Here is a 14,182-nt window from a genome sequence, read left to right as displayed (position 1 = left end):
AGATACATTATTGAAATACATAATAAAACAAAACAAAACAAAAAAAAAGAAAGAAATAGGGAGAAAAAATATAAAGAAAAAGTGACAGAGGTGAGAGAATACTATTTAAATAAAATAGCATAATGAAAGCGACAATAAGTAATGTTAAGACTATTAGACCATTAAGACTATGATGTGATTGTAACTATCCATTATAATCCATAGTACCCCTCTAAGATCACTGTCACACAATCAGTCTCATATTAAAGCAAAAATTCTTCAAGTATTACCAGCTGATTTAGAAACTGATCGTTTTATAATCGTTGTTAGTATATAATGCTTAGACTCTCATATAAATGATTTGTTATATAATGTAAATCAGCTTGACAGTTATTTGAAAAAAATATTGACTAACAGTCAAAAACTCAATAAACTACTCTAAAAAGTACACCTAAAATCAAATATACAAGAAACTAAAAATTATGGCATGGTTTACAGATCTTATTTATGGCAAATAGGACAGTCAGTAGTATATACTATGATGGTAGATACAGCAGTCACTTCAAATCTGCAGGGATATATTTTAAGACCCACAGTAGATAATTTTTTTTAATTTTTATTTATGATAGTCAGAGAGAGAGAGAGAGAGAGAGAGAGAGAGAGAGAGAGAGGGGGGGGGGGGGCAGGCAGAGACACAGGCAGAGGGAGAAGCAGGCTCCATGCACCGGGAGCCTGACGTGGGATTCGATCCCGGGTCTCCTGGATCGCGCCCTGGGCCAAAGGCAGGCGCCAAACCGCTGCGCCACCCAGGGATCCCCACAGTAGATAAATTTTAAGACCGTCAGGAGGTGCCTGAAACCACCTAGTACCAAACCCTGATACACATACACACACAATGTTTTTTCCTATATATACTTATGATAAAGTTTAATTTATAAATTAGGGACAGTAAGAGAAAACAATAATAATAAAACAGAACAATTATAACAATGTGTACACATTTTTATATAGTAAAAGTTATGGAATGTGATCTTTCTCTCTCAAAATAAACTGTGCCCACCATTCTTGTGATGATGTGAGAGATGATAAAATACCTAGCTGATAAAATGAACCAAGCTGAATGATGCAGGTGTTGTAACATAGTGTTAGGCTACCACTGACTTTCTGACCATATGTCAGGAGGAGGACCATCTGCTTCCAGTAAGTGAAACCACAGAAAGAAAGATCTCACATGGGAGGGAGAGGGTGAAAGCAGGGGGGATGAGACTACTGTATATTTCAGTATTAAAATACAGGATTAAACAACATAATCAAAGCCAAGATAATTTATTACAACAAAATAGAGAAAACAGTGAAAATTTAACTGAAATCCCAAGCAATGCATGAAACACGCAAGTGTTTACAGCCACACAATGAGAAAAGTATTATTTACACACTTACAAATTACTAAGTATGTAAGAATAAGTAGGAACTCTTCCCCCTCCAAAGAAAAACCCCACACATAAACAAAAGCAACTAAAACTTAAAAATGAGAAATACAAAGGAAAATACTGAGTTCCAAGACAGAAAACACATCACTTTCTTATTACGACACAGTTTTTAAATGCTTAAGATATTATGCTTCACAGAGACAGTAGCTTCATTAGTTGAAAAGGTTTTTGTTATGATAAAAGAAACCTAGAGAAGTTTTTAAATTAAGAGGAAAAATCACAGAAAAACACAAGCTGAGAAAAGGTACACTAAAAGAAATGAAATCAAAGATAGGGAAAAGGAGGAAAAACAAAAATGGGGAAGAACAGGAAAGGGAAAGAAGAGGGAAAGTAGAAAGGACAGAAAAAGATAACAAAATTTAAAATTGGCTTGTATGGTTTTTGTTTTCGTTTTTTTTTTAAAGTAAATATTACCTTCTTGAAGACCAGGATGTATCACCTGCTTGTGCCTCAAGGCCTTCAAATCTTCTATCAATTCCTTTTCCAACTGGGAAATTCTTGCTCTGCAACCTACTCAGAGAACAATGACAAAATAAGCTACTATACATTACAGAAAAAGGAACATTGCAACTTTCACTTCTAGAGCCAAATCTCAATTATCTCTCCTTTTATACTATTATTTAATACCTGGGTCATTTGTGGTTGATGCCTGAAGACTACAGGGTTCTTCAGCTGTCCCATCAACAGCATGAATGTCAAGGGCTTCCTATATAAAAAAAGAAAAAAGTTCATATCACTCGTAAAAGTTTAAATGTAAACCAGGAACCTATTTTTTCCTGATTCTTTTGATATTTTCTAAATGTTCTACATTAACACCATTTCAATGATCAGAAGAGGAAAAAAATGCAAACAAAAAAAAAAAACCTGAATATGCTCATAAAACTGTTTATATCAGGGTGCCCATTGGGCACCTTGTTCAGCAGGGAGCCTGCTTCTCCCTCTCCGTCTGCCTCTTCTTGCCACTCTCCCTGCTTATACTCACTCTCTCCAGCAAATAAATATCTTTTTAAAAAAAATCTGCTTATGCCAATTTACATACTGATTTCTTAAGAGTCTATGTAAAGATAGCTTACTCAGCAATTAACAAGGAGGGAAAAGATCAGCTAAAGAGAATTCAACTTCTCGGTAACCAAATACCAGGCTTCTATAAAAGATCGAAAAGAAAAATAATGTTGTTGAAGAGTTGGGAGTAAAATAAACTATCCATGAGTGAGACAATAGAATTTCTAAGAGTCGATATCTAGTTCTCCAGTGATACTCTGCTATTGTTGATGAAAATCAGAGGATGTACCTCAAAAGAGTTAATTTTTCATGTATTTATGCCTTTTTAAAAGTCTATTATAATATAAATTCCAGTAAGATACAACAATTTTCAAAATTCCAGCTAAATGTAGTGCAAATATCATGAACTGAGATGAAAGCAGACATTTAAGTTCATTCAAACAAAATACCTTAAGTGTTGCCTTCTAATTAAACCAAACATTTTGGAGACACTCCCCTCCCTTAACACATACACCCTCACTGAACGGTTGTACTAAAAAAAAACTAGATTCTAAGTTAGTTATCACCAGTATACAATTCCAGAATCACTATTTGTCCTCAAAAGGAATGCTAAAAATTATCATCTTACCTTTGATTCAAAAGAAACAAAGAGAACACCATCCACGTCTTCCAGATCAGGCTTCACATCTGGAAAGGTATTCCCAGGACCCATAGGAGTGTTCTTTGTAGAAGTTAAAGATTTTCCTGTGTTTTTAGGTGGTCGACCTGCCTTAGAGAGTTTCAATTTTCGTGGCCTTCCTCTTTTTCCAGGGACATTTGAAGGAGCATTCTGATTTGCATTCACAACCTTGGAGGCTGTTGAAATCTTAAGCATAGTTGTTCTCCTTCTGCCCAAGTCCTCTTTTCCTAAAAATGAGTCCCCAGCTGAACTCTTTGAACTGTCAGGTATTCTTTCTGTGTTAATGCTGTCAGTTATCTCAGGATATTTCCACTGAGGCTCTTTAAGTAAGGGATATTTCTGTACCATTCTGAGATCTGGTGAATGTTTTCTAAGACCATTTTCTGATTCCTTGCCTAAGCAGAAGGCAGTTTCATTGGAATTTTCAATGTAAGTAGGCAAATAGTCTAATTCTGTCAATACAGAAGACTTATCCTTTCGAGATGTGGAAAGCATGTTATCAGGGAGCTCAGAAATCTTCACTGTGCTTTTGGTGACAGCACAGGGCTCCAGATAGACTACTGGCATCTTTCCAGCATCTAACTTGAACATTTTAGCTTGAGCAACACCTGATGGGCTATTTGGTAGCCATTTAGAAGATGGATGGTCAGCTTCTAGGTTATCAACTTTATTGTGCCTCTTTAGCTGTTTCTCTAGTATAGGATCATCATCACTGTTTGAGTATACATCTGTTTCCTCATCTGTCTCTTCCTGTTTTATGGTTACCCCTTCCGGGCACTCGGCAAGTTCATATTCATAATCATCTACAGGCTCCTCTTTAATAACAACATTGAAGTTTCCATTCGGGTCTAATGGTGACACTACATGGGAACCGTCTTCAAAATTGTTGGCAACAAGACTGAAGAGACAGGGGAGGAAGGTTAAAAACGGCAAAATTACCAATAAGACTCAGGAGGAAAAAAGAAAGACTGCTGGGAACCAAGTGACACATCAGATTTCATGAGCCATTCTTCAAAAAACACTGTATAACTTAACAAGGTTCCCAAAAGCAGTTTATCAACATCACACTTTTTACACTTTCCATCAATTTCTCATAAAATAAGAAGTAAAGTTTTAACATGTAACCTTATCACTAAATCAAAAGCGAAATATAACACTTATTTTAATGGTATTTTTCAAATAAACTCAATTTTGAAAGTCAGTTGGCACTAACCCAAAATCAAACTCTAGAACTAAAGAACATATCAATTAACCACTGACAAATAAAAAGCAAACAAATGTCCACTACAATTAAGAATTGCAGTAAAAAAAAGAATTGCAATAAACATCAGGAAAGAACTTTCAAACTGCCTAAACTGTTTTAATTGAGATAAAATTCATACAACATAAAACCTAACTGGCTGTCTCAGCTCGTAGGGCATGTAACTCTTTATCTTGGGGTTGTAAATTCAAGCGCCCCATGTTGGGTACAGAAATTACTTAAAAATAAAAATCTTAAAAAAACATAAAACATAACATTTTAACAATTTAAAAATGTACAAACCCATACATTTTTAGTATATTCACAATGTTGTTGCCAGGTGATTTTTGACTTTAAAACAAAAACTCAATGTTATTAGTCCACCATTAAGTCTTCCAAAATAAGAGGGTATGGTAGTTGAAGACAAGTACATTTAACCCGTCAGTATTTATAATTCATCTTTAAAAAATCTTTTTAGCTTCTCCCTCCTCCCAGTTAACCACTGAATGCATATAAATTTTAACAATGTAACTTGACGACATGTTAGAACTACTAACACACACACACATACACACAAGAGAACTACTAACACAATTATAGTCACTTGTCTTGGAAAATTTTTTCATTAATCTCAAATACACACAAAGCAACCCTTACAATGTAGTTACTCACTTCTTGCACAACTTAAGATCTTGACCTTACTCAAAAAATCCTGTCAAAGGAGGACTTCCACTTCTAGTTAGAATGTGAAAGATCAAGAAAACAATCCATTCTGTCAAAAACAATTAGAAAACACTAGGTAACATAAAACCCTTTTCTTCTTTAAACACACTGAAGACCTCTAGTCACAAATTCAAATTAACTGAATTCTAGAGGGACCTGACTTCTCTAGCTGGCTCACAGATTAAAACTTCTTTAAACCATGAGTACCATTTATATTACCTGAAGCATAGTGCACTTTGGGGGGGGGGGGGCAGTGAAAGACAAAGAATCTTTAGTGGGACGCAGAGAAATCAATCAAACTTTTAATGCCTGAGTGTAACACTAAAACGTAAAGAAGCCCAAACAGAAAACTAGTCCCGCTCCCCAATTACCCTCCGGAGCACTTATGCAGAGTAAGCAGCAGTGATGCAGGAAGTTATTAGCCTGAAAACCAAGAACCTGTAGTCTCCCAGCACTTAGATTCCAAATTCCTGTTGCAGTGGAGTCCAATCCCACCCCTCAACACATCTGAACACATCTGAAACCTGAAGCAAGCTAAAATTAAAGTAAATCACCTAGACTGAAGGATACCAAAACAAAACAAAAAACAAACAAACAAAAAAAAACAGTGTGTGTGTGTCAGAAATCTGTGGGACACCACACCAAATGATCCTACATAGTAGTAATTGTACTCCCTAATAAAAGGCATAAGAAAGAAAGAACATTTGGAGAGAAAAATTAACAAAAATATCCCCAAAAGTCAAAGATTTTAACCCACAAATCCAAGAAGCTCAGCCAATACACAGAATAAATACAATAAAAGTCATACAGGCACGTAAAGGTCAGGTGGCTGAAAATTAATAATCAAGAGAAAAGTCTTAGAAACATCAGAGGAAAAAATACATACTACAGTAGAGAAACAATAAGAACAGACTGACTACCACTGGAAACAATGTAAGCCAGAAAACAAAGGAATGATAGTATTCAAAGAGTATTATATTGAAAGAGTCAACTGAATGTTCAGATAAACCAAAGGCTTTGAAGATAGACACTTTCAGACAACTAAGAGAATTGAGACTGCATAAGAAATACTAGCTCCTAAAATCAGAAACAGAGAAGAATTTAGTTAACTCTCACTCACAACTTAGACTCGACTGTACTAGAGGTTCCACAAGGGTGATCAGGAAAGGAAAAGAAATAAAAAACATCCAGAATGAAAAGGATAAAGTAAAATTCTCTATCCATAGATGATATGATCTTGTATATAGAAAATCCTAAGGAAATCACCAAAATCCTACTGGAACTAATAAACGGGTTTAGCAAGAGTATCCAAGATCAATACACATGCAAAATGTTATTTCTACAAATGAGAAGTATCAAAAATGAAAGGAAAAAAAAAACTCCATTTCCATTTACAACAGCATCAATACGAATAAAATACTTAGGAACAAACTGAACCAAAGAAGTATAAGACTTGTACACAGAAAACTACAAAACATCATTGAAAGAAATTAAAAACAACCTAAATAAAAAATACATTTATGTACTGTAAGAGTTAATACTGGTAGAACAGCAATACTCCCCAAAGGTGATCCATAGATTCAACACAACCCCTATCAAAATCCCACTGGGACTTTTGTAAAAAAAATTCACAAGGGGACCTTACATTACTTATGAAAATTCAAGGATCTCAAAATAACCCCAAAAAATCTTGAAAAATAGGAATGAAGTTCTCTAAAACTTTTTTCCTAATTTCAAAACTTACTACAAAGCTACAGTCATAACAGTGTGTTCATATTGGCATATGGCCAAAATGAGACCAGATGAACATAATTTGGAGTCCAGTAATAAATACCCGCATTTCTATCAAATGGTCTTCAACTGCCAACAGTATGAAAACAATTCAGTGGGGAAGAATGGGCTTACATTATTCATAACAACTAAAAAGTGTAAATAACTTTATTGTCTATCAACTAATCAATAAATGCATAAAATGTGCAATATCCATAGAAGATTATTTTTCAGCAATGAAAGAAACAAAGTACAGATACACACTACAACATGGATGAACCTTGAGAAAGTTATGCTAAAAGACAACACATAAATAAATAAATAAATAAATAAATAAATAAATAAATAAATAAATAAATAAATAAAAGACAACACATATTATATATAAATCCACTTATATCAATGTCCGAAACAGACATTTCCATAGACAAAAAGGAGACTTATGGTTGTATACTAATGGGGGTGGGGCTGAGGAGGGGATGCAGAAAAATGAGAAATGACTAACAGAGGGCAAAGGGTCTCTTTTTGGGGTGATGAAAAAGTCCAAAAAAAAAAAAAATCTGTGGTCATGGCTGCATAATTCTATACGTATACAAAAAAATCACTAAAATATACATTTTAATGGGTGAATTTTAGGGGCACCTGGGTGGCTCTGTCAGTTAAGTGTCTGATTCTTTTTTGTTTTTTTAAGATTTTATTTATTTATTCATGAGACACAGAGAGAGAGAGAGGTAGAGACACACAGGCAGAGAGGGGAGAAGCAGGCTCCATACAGGAAGCTCGATGTGGGACTCAATTGCAGGACCCCAGGATCATGACTTAAGCAAAAGGCAGACCCTCAACCATTAAGCCACCCAGGTGTCCCTAAGTGTCTGATTCTTTTTTTTTTTTTAATTTTTATTTATTTATTATAGTCACATGAGAGAGAGAGAGGCAGAGACATAGGCAGAGGGAGAAGCAGGCTCCATGCACCGGGGGCCCGACGTGGGATTCGATCCCGGGTCTCCAGGATCGCGCCCTGGGCCAAAGGCAGGCGCCAAACCACTGCGCCACCCAGGGATCCCTAAGTGTCTGATTCTTGATATCAGCTCAGGTCTTGATTTCATGGTTATGAGTCCAAGCCTTGCACTGGGCTCCACATGTGGAGCCTACTTAAAAAAAAATAAGAACAAAAACAAATTTAAAAAAATAAAAGGGGGTAGCCCGGGTGGCTCAGTGGTTTAGCGCGGCCTTTGGTCCATGGCCTGATCCTGGAGACCCGGAATCGAGTCCCACATCGGGCTCCCTGCGTGGAGCCTGCTTCTCCCTCTGCCTGTGTTGTGTGTGTCTCTGCCTCTCTGCCTCTCTCTCATGAATAAATGAATAAAATCTTAAAAAAATAAATAAAAATAAAAGGGTAAATTTTATGGTGATGAATTAATCTCAATTTTTAGAAAGTTAATAAAAATATACTAAAAGAAGTTCTTCGAATGGACAGGAAATGAACCAACATGAAAACGGATCCAGGAATTAATGAAAAATAAATAGGTGAGCATTTATAACACTTTCACTTTTCTTAGATTTAATTGACTACTGTTTAAAGCAAGTAAAATAATAATGTTCGGGGAATTTTTTTTTAAGATTTTCTTTAATTATTCATGAGAGAGAGAAGAGAGAGGCAGAGACAGAGAGAGAGAAGCAGGCTCCCCGCAAGGAGCCAGATGCAGGACTGGATCCTGGACCCTGGAATCATGCCCTGAGCCACAGGCAGACACTCAACCGCTGAGCCACCCAGGCATCCCTGTTTGGGGAATTTATAACATATGTACAAAACATGACTTATAGAGCCATCCATATAATTAGCTGTGTGTACATGTACTGTTACAATTAATTGAAATCTACTTTATATATTAAAGATACACATTATTATCTTTACAACACTGCAATGGACTGAACTGTGTCCTTTCCAAATTCTTATATTTAAGTTCTAACTGCAATGTGACTGTTCATGGAGAAGGAATCTTGAAGACATAATTAAGGTTAAATGAGGTCATAAAGGTAGGGGGTCTCTCCCCACTCTACATGAGGACACAGCTCAGAAGCATCTGTCTTCAAACCAGTATGAAAGCTTTCAAAAGAAACAGAACCCTGCAAAAACCATTACCTTAGACTTTCCAGCCTCCAGAATTAAGAAAATTCATTTTCATTGTTTAAGCCACCGTCTATGGTATTTTCTTACAGTAACTTAAGCAGACTAATAAAACCACTTTAAAAAAAAAAGAGGCATTGCCTAAAGTGCAATAGATAAAATGTACAATATAAAACACTCAATCCAAATGAAAACAGGAAGTATAACGAAAAAAACATAAGAAATGCAGAAAATACCAAGGTGCGAGGCTTAAAAAAACTAGCCCTATCAATGTTAATATTAAATGTAAATGAACAAAATAATCCAAATAAAAGTCAAGAGATTTGAACACTGAACAAAGAAAAAGTTCCAACCAAATGCAGTTTAAACACACACAAGTTTAAATCCAAGGACAGAACAGATTCAAAGTGAAAAAAGGGAAAAAGATAAAACCCTCTAAACAGAAAATAAAAAAAAAAAGCCAAGATGGCTCAATAACACCAAAGTAGAAATTAAAGTATAAGTACCAAAAAAAAATAATAAAGTATAAGCACCAAAATAAATAAATAAATAAAAATAAAGTATAAGTACCATCCAAGATAAAAAGGGACCTTATAAAAATTTTATGAACTCAATTCATCAAAAAGACAATCCTAAAAATATACCTTATCATATAGCTTCAAGATACTCAAAAGAAAATTTCATAGTACTATAATAATAAAACAGACAAGAGATCGTAGATAGAAAAAAAAAGAGATCGTAGATAGACAAATTGAGAAAGATGTGAATACTATCGTACTTACCTAAGACTACAGAACACTACATCCAGTAACTATGTAACAAATACATTTTCAAGTGTACATTTAGTATTAATCAAAACTGACCATATGCTAGACAATAAAGCAAAGTCATGATAAATTTCTATTTCAGAGGTACCTGGGTGGCTCAGTCCGTTAAGCATCTGCCTTCAGCTTGAGTCATGATCCCAGGGTTCTGGGATTGAGCTCCACATCCCGGATGAGCAGGGAGGGAGCCTTTCTCCCTCTCCCTCCGCTGTTTCCCCTGCCTGTGCTCCCTAGCTCTCTCTCTCTCTCTCTCGCTCCTTCTCTTTCTCTGTCAAATAAATAAAATCTTTAAAAAATCAAAAATTTCTGGGCAGCCTGGGTGGCTCGGCGGTTTAGCGCTGCCTTCGGCCCAGGGCGTGATCCTGGAGACTCGGGATCGAGTCCCACGTTGGGCTCCCTGCATGGAGCCTGCTTCTCCCTCTACCTGTGTGTGGGTCTCTGACTCTCATGAATAAATAAAATCTTTTTTTTAAAAATCAAAAATTTCTATTTCAAAAGTTTTAAGTCACATCTTCTCTAACAATAGAATCAAGCTACAAATAGGAACAAGTATCAGTACAACATATCAATATTTTAAAAAAACAAACAGCATATCAAAATTTGTAGAAGACACCTAAACCAATACTCAGAGGAAACTTTATAGCTTTAAATAAAAGGTCTAAAATCAATTATCTTAGTTAGGGGTTGATAAAGTTTTTGTTAAATGCTAAATGGTAAAATTTTTAGGCTTTGAGATCCATATAGCCTCTATTACAACTATTCAATTCTGCCACTATACCATAAAAGAATACATAAACAAATGAGCATAACTTTTCCAGCAAATGGACAATGTAATCTGAATTCTATATAATTTTCACATGTGACAAAATAGTACTCTTCTTCTACTCTTTTTTCTCTATTGAAAAATATAAAAATCATTCTTAAGTCTTCAGGCCATAAAAAACAAATGGGAAGCTAGATATGGTCCACGGGTCTTAACTGCCAATCCCTGTTCTAAAAAAGGTAAATTAAACCAGAAGTAAACCGAAAGAAGAAAATAAAGATGAGAGGGGGGGAAAAAACAACAACGAAACTGAAAATAGAGAAACTGAATTGTGATTTGAAACCTGCCAACAGGGATCCTTGGGTGGCTAAGTGGTTTAGCGCCTGCCTTTGACCCAGAGCGTGATCCTGGAATCCCAGGATCAAGTCCCACATCGGGCACCCTGCATGGAGCCTGCTTCTCCCTCTGCCTGTGTCTCTGCCTCTCTCTCTCATGAATAAATAAAATCCTTAAAAAAAGAAAAAAAAAAAAGAAAAAGAAACCTGCCAACAAAGAAAACTCCAAGTTTTCCTCGATGAAGTCTATCAAACACAAAATGAAAAAAATACTAATCTTGTACAAAAACCAGAAAAATGCAGGAGAATGCAAAAGTTTACAACTTGTTTTATGAAGAAAACAGAATCAACATATGATATGTTTCTGATATGAAACCAACATATCAGTAATAAAACTCTTAAGTATCCATCTGAATTGAGGTCTAAAAACCCTCAACAAAATACTAGCAAACTGAATCTGACAATATTAAAAAGGATGCTACTAAGAACCAGTAATATTTATCCCACAAATGCAAAGCTGGTATAATATTTCCAGCCCTTAAGATAATTTTGTTCACAGACAACATAATTGGGTATGTAGAAATTCCAAAAGAATTACAAACTAGGGCAGCCCGGGTGGCTCAGTGGTTTAGCCCCGCCTTCGGCCCAGGGCGTGATCCTAAAGACCCAGGATCGAGTCCTGCATCTGGCTCCTTGCATGGAGCCTGCTTCTCCCTCTGCCTGTCTCTGCCTCTCTCTCTCTCTCTCTCTCTGATGAATAAATAAAATCTTTAAAAAAAAAAAAAAAGAATTAGGGATCCCTGGGTGGCGCAGGGGTTTGGCGCCTGCCTTTGGCCCAGGGCGCGATCCTGGAGACCCGGGATCGAATCCCACATCCGGCTCCCAGTGCATGGAGCCTGCTTCTCCCTCTGCCTGTGTCTCTGCCTCTCTCTCTCTCTCTGTGATTATCATAAATAAATTAAAAAATTTAAAAAAAAAAAGAATTACAAACTAGTACGTGAATTCAGCAAGGTAGTAAGATACAAAATCAATTGTATTTCTAAATACAATCAAAAGTTGAAGGATTACATGACTGGATTCCAAGATTTATTAAATCTAATGTCCTCAAAACCAAATGGTAAAAAAAAAAAAAAACCCAAATGGTATTGGCAAAAGAATAAACAAATGGAACAAAACTTAGTCCAAAAGTAGAATCACCTGTATATACAGTCACCTGATTTTCCAAAACATGATACATTTTAAAAGCTCTTAAAAGGATCTTTACAGTAATCTTTTCAAATAAATGATTGTAGCCATTAGATATCTGCATGGAAATATATGAGCTTTGACCCTCTTTCTCACACCATACACAAAAACTAAGACAAGATGGATTATAGACTTAAATACAAAAGCTAAAACAACTCCAACTTCCCCCTTTCAAAAACTTCACTTAACTGGTAAAAAAAATAACTATGTTTTTTTTTTTTTAAATTTTATTTATTTGACAGAGAGAAAGAACCAAGGAGCACAAGTGAGAGGAATAGCAGAGGGAGATGGAGAAGCAGACCCTCCACTGAGTGGAGAGCCACACATGGGGCTCGAACCCAGGATCCCGAGATCATGACCTGAGCCAAAGGCAGATGCTTAACTGACTGCGCCACCCAGGTGCCCCTCTTTATGTTTTTTTTTTTAAGTTTTTCTTTTTATAAGTTACGTAACAAAAAAATTTGCCCCCCATTTTTAATCTCTTTCACCTATTTTGCCCATCCTCCCTACCAACCTCTCTCACCCCCACAACCACAAGTTTGTTCTCTGTATTTAAAGTCTGGGTTTTTTTGTTTTCCTTTTTTACTTTACTCAATTGTTTTCTTTCTTAAATCCAATTATGAGTGAAACAATATGGTATTTGTCTTTCTGATTTCACTTAGCATTATATCCTTTAGATCCATCCATGTTGTTGTAAATGGTAAGATTTCATTTTTTACGGCTGAATATTCCACTGTATATATTTATACCTTATTCATCCATTCACCTATGAATGGGCACTTGAGTTGTTTCCATATCTTAGCTATCGTAAATAATGCAGCAATAAACCTAAGGGTGGCACATACCTTTTGAATTAGAGTTTTCATGTTCTTTGGGTAAATATCCAGTAGGGGAATTACTGGATATAATTCTATTTTTAATTTTTTTAAGAACTCCACACTGTTTTCCATATTGACTGCACCAGGCTACATTCCCATCAACAATGCTGAGGTTCCTTTTTCTCCACATTCTCACTAACATTTATTTCTTGGACCACATTTCTTACACCATACACAAAAGTAAACTCAAAATAAATTAAAGACCTAAAGGTGAGACCTAAAACCACAAAATTCCTATAAGAAAACACAGGCAGTTATCTCTTTATATTAGCCATAGAAACATCTTTCTAGATATGTCTTCTTTGGTAAGAGAAACAAAAGCAAAATTAAACTACTTGGAGTACACCAAAATAAAGAGCTTTTGCAGAGCAAAGGAAATCATCAACAAAATAAAAAAGACAACCTACTGAATAGGAGAAGATATGTGCAAACGGTATGTCCCACTGGGGGTTAATCCAAAATATGTAAAAGACTTACACAATTCAACACCAAAAAAATTAATAATCCAAATAAAAATGGGCAGAAGACATGACTATTTTCCTAAAGAAGACCTACAGATGCCCAATAGACACATAAAAAGATGTTCAGTATCACTTATCAGAGAAATGCAAATCAAAACCATAATGATACCACTTCACACCTGTCAGAATAGCTAAAATCAAAAACAAGAATAAAATGCACTCGTTTTAAGTGACAACTCAAGGATTTCCAATAAATCTAGTTTTGCAATCCAGTTTCCTTCGTCTGTTTTTAAAAGGTTAACAAGTTCTTTCTCCTCTCTTTATTATGTCAGTTTTTATATTAAGTTCATATAGAAATGCCATTCTATATCAAGTAATTGAGGATTCACATTTAATGAAGTTATCTCATTATATTCACATTTCAAGACATTAACTTCTGAAATATAGAAAAAATCCGTATCTTCTTTTCATTTAACCTCACAACCTGAATTTGTTTTCAGTATCTGAGAACTTCATAAAGGTAGATCTTGGCGGCTACTGCAACAATTGCTTTCACATTTTCCTGAAGAATTAAATTTGCTCAGTTAGAGAGGTTCTCAGAAAATATCCCCCCTTATTTTCCCCAAAAAACTTTATGCATAATACATGAAAATTTGTCTTGGCGG

General features: G+C 35.5%; 1 protein-coding gene across 18 annotated transcripts in view; it reads right to left on the bottom strand.

The window, feature by feature from the left end:
* Positions 1 to 14,182, bottom strand: part of MGA (MAX dimerization protein MGA) — a 177,884-nt gene that overhangs the window by 67,095 nt on the left and 96,607 nt on the right. For all 18 annotated transcript variants that reach the window (XM_055316678.1, XM_055316686.1, XM_055316687.1 and 15 more), the window contains 3 exons: positions 3,100 to 4,048; positions 2,097 to 2,175; positions 1,884 to 1,979 (listed from right to left, as the gene is read on the bottom strand). In XM_055316678.1, coding sequence (XP_055172653.1) covers positions 1,884 to 1,979; positions 2,097 to 2,175; positions 3,100 to 4,048 — 1,124 coding nt within the window. The remainder of the gene's footprint in view (positions 1 to 1,883; positions 1,980 to 2,096; positions 2,176 to 3,099; positions 4,049 to 14,182) is intronic.

This window comes from Nyctereutes procyonoides, unplaced genomic scaffold (genome assembly GCF_905146905.1).
Source record: "Nyctereutes procyonoides isolate TBG_1078 unplaced genomic scaffold, NYPRO_anot_genome, whole genome shotgun sequence".
In the NCBI taxonomy this organism is placed as follows: Eukaryota; Metazoa; Chordata; class Mammalia; order Carnivora; family Canidae; genus Nyctereutes; species Nyctereutes procyonoides.
Note: the sequence above shows the minus strand (reverse complement) of the source record. Positions and strands in the feature narration are given on the sequence as shown.